This window comes from Amphibalanus amphitrite, unplaced genomic scaffold, assembly GCF_019059575.1.
Source record: "Amphibalanus amphitrite isolate SeventyFive unplaced genomic scaffold, NRLGWU_Aamphi_draft 001471F_arrow, whole genome shotgun sequence".
NCBI lineage: Eukaryota > Metazoa > Arthropoda > Thecostraca > Balanomorpha > Balanidae > Amphibalanus > Amphibalanus amphitrite.
In genome coordinates, this window is record NW_024882964.1 from 42,521 (window position 1) to 48,678 (window position 6,158).

The 6,158-nt window shown below is 49.5% G+C and overlaps 1 protein-coding gene across 7 annotated transcripts in view; it reads right to left on the reverse strand.

The window, feature by feature from the left end:
* LOC122373275 (28S ribosomal protein S28, mitochondrial-like) overlaps positions 1-5,945 on the reverse strand; it is a 7,921-nt gene extending 1,976 nt beyond the window's left edge. The window contains exon 1 of one of the 7 annotated variants that reach the window (XM_043351184.1): positions 5,796-5,945. Coding sequence is in view for 2 of the 7 variants with exons in the window: in XM_043351181.1 (XP_043207116.1) it covers positions 5,321-5,409 (89 nt within the window). In the remaining 5 variants the exon portion in view is untranslated. The other 6 variants (XM_043351183.1, XM_043351185.1, XM_043351188.1 and 3 more) reach the window with 6 other exon arrangements.
* Between the last annotated feature and the right edge of the window lie 213 nt (positions 5,946-6,158).

The following is a 6,158-nucleotide window of genomic DNA, read 5'->3' on the forward strand; positions in this document are numbered from 1 at the left end:
TCAATACTGTAGCAAAAACACCTAGATTTATTTTCTTCAGGACAGGCTGGAGAGGATTCCCAGCCTGGTGACAGACCTTTGACCCAATTGATTTGACTCCTAGTTTTGAACATGACCCAAATCAAGCCAGTTGGGGAAACTACGAGGCGAAGATAAAAAATTGATTGGTCAATAAATAGACTTTTGATCAGTGGCGTATCTAGGATTTCTCTCAGGGGGGGGGGGGGGGGTCCGCAGTCAAAAGGGCCCTTGACTGACTGGGTTGAAAGGGCCCTTAAGTGGCAAAAGGGCCCTTGAAGCCTGAGTTGAAAGGGCGTTAGCCCGCGCCCCGCAAGGGGGGGGGGCGAAACGGCCCCCTGTCCTCTTCCGTAGCTATCTCCTAAATGACTGCAGATATCGCCACCAAACTTTCAGGACCTCTCCGGGCATCCATTTTACACATTGTGACCTTTTCCAGAGGCTTTGATAGGTTGGCCGCAAATACGTCAGAATGACGTCATGTTCTGCCATTTTCGACCCAAAAAAGGTTTCGCAGGAAGAGCTATCAGGCCTACAGAGCTGTAGGAACATGAAAATGTTCCGATATAAAAAGTGTACAATTAACAGGCTTAGGTCAAATCTGAGCACAGTTTAGAGAAAGTGCGTTAAAAGAGCTTTGTTTGTTTTGTTGGGTTGGACCCAGGCCCTTTCGGCTTTCGGTCTGACAGGCCATTTCAGGGCCGGAGGGATGATAGGAATTGAGGGTGACATTGGTCTGGGCGGGCACCTTGGTGACTCACTGGGGCTGAGCCTGTCCAACAGGACAGGCCGACCAGCCTCCCAAGTGCTCACTGCACCCGGTTATGAGTGTGCTTCCTTAGGAGCTGCAGTGCGCTCCAATGGGAGCCGCCCGCATGGAATAAAGTTGCCCGTCCAGGTCCAGCCCGGATCAGGGGTTGCGGCATGGAGGAGAAGGATTTGAATGTCCTGAGGATGGAAAAGGCGAAAGGGGTGTTAAAAGAGCTATTAACTACGCTTTTCCTCGGTACTGTAGCTCTATTCATTTCCGAATCATGCGATGGTTTGTTGAAAATTGTCGAAATTGGACCTGAAAATTGGCGAAATTTAAACTTGGATGACCTATGTGAACTGAATTTTGAACTGATCTAAAAAGTGACAGGCGTAATTTCGTCATTATTGTTTGCTTGCGTCCCTTCGAACACTGCCTTAGGCGTGTTGGTACGTGGCTCAGAAGCCGAGTTATAGATGCAGGGGTGCGGAGTCGGAGCTGGAGCCGGAGGAGCCGCCGGTGCCGGCATATTTTGCCTGGAGCCGGAGCCGGAGCCGGAGCCGTGAAACAATATAGCCCGGAGCCGGAGCCGGAGCGGTAAAAAAGGCGGCGACTCCGGCTGTTTTTTTTTCTTCTTTTTTTTTTTTTTGAAGAGGAAAACATTGACCTAGTTCGGTTTCACAGTGCCTGCAAGGCAGTAAAATATGTGGTATTCAAAATAGCCTTGTTATGCAAATACAGAAACAACGTGAACCAATCCTTCATCTTTTCTTTTCCACCCGTATTTATTGGTATAAAGGATGAACTGGATGAGATGAACTGAGTCGAAGCCGGAGCCGGAGCCGGAGCCGAAGCCGATTTTTTTTCTCCGGAGCCGGAGCCGGAGCCGTCTGAAATTTCCACGCCTCCGCATCCCTGGTTAGAAGGACCCTGGCCGGGCGGGGGGGGGGGGGGTGCCACCACATGTTTTTTTTTTTTGCGACAGCTGGGAACACGTCGGCAGGCAACAGAGAGCCAAAACTGGGCATAGCTACCTGACCTTTGATGCAAACCGGGCCTTGTGACGCCCGCATTTTCACGGAGGGCCTCTGGTCGTCTTAAGGACCCTCTGTTACCCTCAGAGGGACCCTCTGATGGCCTCTGAAGACCATCACTGGCCTCAAAGGGTTCTCTAGTGGCCTCCATGGACCTTCTGGGTACCTGACAGGTCCCTCTGTTTTCTCTCCAGGGGCCCTTTTTACCTCAAAAGGTTCTCTTTTACTTCAAATGACCGTATGTTGGTCTAATACATGAGGCCCCTAGTGGCCTAAAATAGCCCTCATATCATCTAAGGTGACCCCCTGTTTGCCTTAGAAAAGAGGTCCCTCCGGGTGCCTGAGAGGCCCTGTTTGTGTCCCAAAGGGTCCTTTGCTGGCCTCATTAGGCCCCTAGTTGACCTAAAAAGTCCTCTGATTGTCCAAGGGCCCTCTGTTCGCCTCAGAGCTTTTTCCTCAGAGTGCCTGATGACCTCATAGAGCCCATAGTGGCCTGACATAGCCTTCATATCACCTCAGAGGGCCCTCTGTTGTAAGGCTCAAGTGGCCTTCTCAGAGGGCTCCGACTGCCCTGTGACTGACAATTGTCCACTCTTATCCCTCTTTTGGGTGACCTTTTCCCCCTCTGACACCCAAGCCAAAATACGATTTTGGGACACTGACTCCGAGGGCCAGTTGATTTTCAGAGGGCCCTCTTTGAGGTGGATGTTAGGGCCCTCTGTTCGCCTCAGAGGGCCCTCTGGTGGATTTAGACTTCAGAGGACCCTATTTTGGCATCAGAGGGCGCCTCTCTGTGGCATCAGAGGGCCCTCGGAGGCCTCAAATGGCCCTATTACATCTCAGAGAGCTGTCTATGACCTCAGAGGGATCTTTTTTACTTCTTTGTGGTGTCTAAGGGGGCCCTCTGGCCTTTGTTCGCCTCAATGAGCCTTAAGGGGTACTCCGATGACTTCCAAGGACCCTCTTTGATCTCAGAGGGCCTAAACCTCATAGGGCTCATGGTGGTCTGACATAGCCTCATATCACCTCAGAAGGCCCTCCAGTGGCCTCAGAGGGCACTTTGTGACCTTTGAAGGCCCTCCATTCGCCTTAGAGGGCCCTCTTTGATCTCTTTGATCTCTTCGATCTCAGAGGGCCCTTTGTTCACCTCAGAGGGCCCTTTGGTGACCTCCAGGGACCATCTTTGATCTAAGAGGGCCGTCTGGTGGCCTCATAGGGTACCTTGTGGCCTGACATTGACCCTCGTACCTCAGAGGACCTTCTGTTCGTCTTAAGGGGCCCTCTGCTGGTCTTAGAGGGCCCTTTGTGTGCTTGGGAGGCCCCCCTGAGTACCTGAGAGGGCCCTCTGTGTGTTTGAGAGGGCCCTCTGTGTGCCTGAAAGGGTCCTCTGTGTACCTGAGACGGCCCTCTGTTCGCCTGAAAGGGTCCTCTGTGTGCCTGAAAGGGTCCTCTGTGTGCCTGAAAGGGCCCTCTGTGTACCTGAGAGGGCCCTCTGTTTGCCTGCGAGGGCCCTCTGTGTGCCTGAGAGGGCCCTATGTGTGCCTGAGAGGGCCCTATGTGTGCCTGGCTGAGAGGGCCCTCTGTGTACCTGAGAGGGCCCTCTGTGTGCCTGAGAGGGCCCTCTGTGTGCCTGAGAGGGCCCTCTGTGTGCCTGAAAGGGCCCTCTGTGTACCTGAGAGGGCCCTCTGTTTGCCTGAGAGGGCCCTCTGTGTGTCTAAGAGGACCCTCTGTGTACCTGAGAGCGCCCTCTATGTGCCTGAAAGGGCCCTCTGTGTACCTGAGAGGGCCATCTGTTTGCCTGAGAGGGCCCTCTGTGTGCCTGAGAAGGCCCTATGTGTGCCTGAGAGGGCCCTCTGTGAGCCCTAGAGGGCCCTCTGTGTGCATGAGAGGACCCTCTGTGTGCCTGAGAGGACCCTCTGTGTGCCTGAGAGGACCCTCTGTGAGCCTGAGAGGGCCCTCTGTGTGCCTGAGAGGGACCTCTATGTACCTGAGAGGGCCCTCTGTGTGCCTGAGAGGGCCCTCTGTGTGCCTGAGAGGGCCCTATGTGAGCCTGAGAGGGCCCTCTGTGTACCTGAGAGGGCCCTCTGCGTGCCCGAGAGGGCTCTCTGTGTACCTGAGAGGGCCCTCTGTGTGCCCGAGAGGGCTCTCTGTGTGCCTGAGAGGGCCCTCTGTATCCTTCACAAGGTCCCTCATTGGCCTAAATGTGTCCTCTAATAATCCTCAAAAGAGTTCTACAATACTTTTTCTTTTAGCGAATAACATGGGAAGTGGTCAAAAGGGCCCTTGAAGTCATTTCAATTTTTTCCGTGTTATAAAAAAACTTTTTTTCTAGGCTCCAGGGGGATCCTAGGACCCCCAGGGTCCCCCTTGGATACGCCACTGCTTTTGATGACCATATACAGGGTGATCGAAAAAAAGTGTCACCCCTAATTTAAAAGCCATATAACTCGCGATTGGTTGGTCGTGCGACCTTGCGCCAGGCAGCATAAGAAAGAGCATACAATTTCCTTTCGAATGGATGTAAATATGCATGGTTTATGCCGCAAACGAAGATGTAGCTATTCAAAAAGTATGTTAAGGACGCAATTTGGCGTGTTCAAAAGTTTGGTTGTGCGAATTTGTACTTTTGACAGAGTTTTTGATCTGACAGCTCACGTGACAGCTCACGTGAGCATTTTTCTTAACTGTTCCATGGTTACCGCTGCATAAAATTGATAATCCGGTAGTGCAGGTTGTCGCAATGTTTCGCTAGTTACCGGCGAATTTGTGAATAATGAGGCCGCATGTTTGCAAGGAAGATCTGATAAAGTCTGCCTTGCCTAAGGTCAGCTGAGAAACGAGTCTAAGGTCAGCTGAGAAACAGTCTGCAGTGAACAACATACATACACTCCATGTGTAATGTGTAAGGTGTGTGTCATGTTGAGTTACGATACTCATTGTTCTCGTTCAGCGGTGTCCGTTCCCGTTCGGTGAATTTCGTTTCACGTGAAAGCCGCACATTGACTGGTTTTTGAGCCCATGGGGACATGATTTGGAATAGAAAACAATCATGAATACATTCAATTGAAAAAAATTACCTGCTCTTTCTGATGCTGCCTGGCGCGAAGTCATCCGACCTACCAGTCGCGAGTTATGTAGATTTTAAGTTAGGGGTGACACTTTTTTTTCGATCACCCTGTAGTTAGGGCATAAATGCGACTCTCTCGCGTCCACTTATCAGAGAGAAAAGGCTTCCATTTTCCACTACGAATTAACGAGATTCGATTAAACTCAGCGAATTCACTCAAAAATGGTGATAGGAAAACGGCTTTTCTGCATGTTCCGGGCGTCACAATGAACAATCAGCTGGCCATTCCATAAATGGATTGGTGTTTTGAAAGAAAATTGTTTACCTAAAGATTTAATTTTATTTTAATAAATATTTTAATTTTAAAATAATACCTAATTTAACCAAAATTGGAAAACCAAAAACAAAATAATAAAAATAATGACATTTTCAAACCAAGGTGCTGCTTACATTTTTTGCCGCGTCTGTTTCAATTCGCCACATTTGCCAATCACTGTTTGACCTTGTATTGTAACTCTGCGATTTAGCCGCCAGTGCATTATGCACCGAGTGATTGTAGGCCTTGCAAGTTGTGTGGTTAAAGAAACATTCTTATGCCTTATTTTTTCATTTGAATGCTAGGATACATGGAAAAGATGAGGTTGTCTGATTTTATGACCATATATGGTAATCGCCCCGCCCACTCCAGCCGTTGATTGGCTGATCCAATTTTTGTTTGGCTCCAACAGACACATGTATTGTATAGGTACATATTCACTCTGCTCAATTCACCGAAAGACGCACTTGCCCAGACAGCTAGTTTGATTCAGCTCCCACTATCCTGCACAGTGTACTTTTGCTATTAATCTCTAAGTCCTAACCAAGTCCTAACCTTGGTCCTAACCACTCCCTCACCTTTGCGTCGGTAGCGTGCGTAGATACATACGTGATCCATGTCGCCAGAACGTACTGCTCGAAGATCTTATCCCAGTCTCCGTGTGAGCGCTGACAGCAAAAATAAGCAAATTGTTGCGCGGAATCACCCAATCAAATCGAGCAATTTAAGGCCCACAGTCTTCCTGAACATACTCGAAATGTAAAATAACTGCAGCATGCGCGCTGTTTATGCCGCAAGATTTGCTTCCAAATCCGGAAAAGACTTCAGGCTTTCTTTTCATTTTGTGTTGGACACTTCGTTTATCCCATTTATCGCATATTATTTATCTACCAATATTACTCAATACTCAATTACTCAATATATATTTCGGGAGAGAAGGCTTAGTTGTCGCCTATTGATCCCGCTCAAACA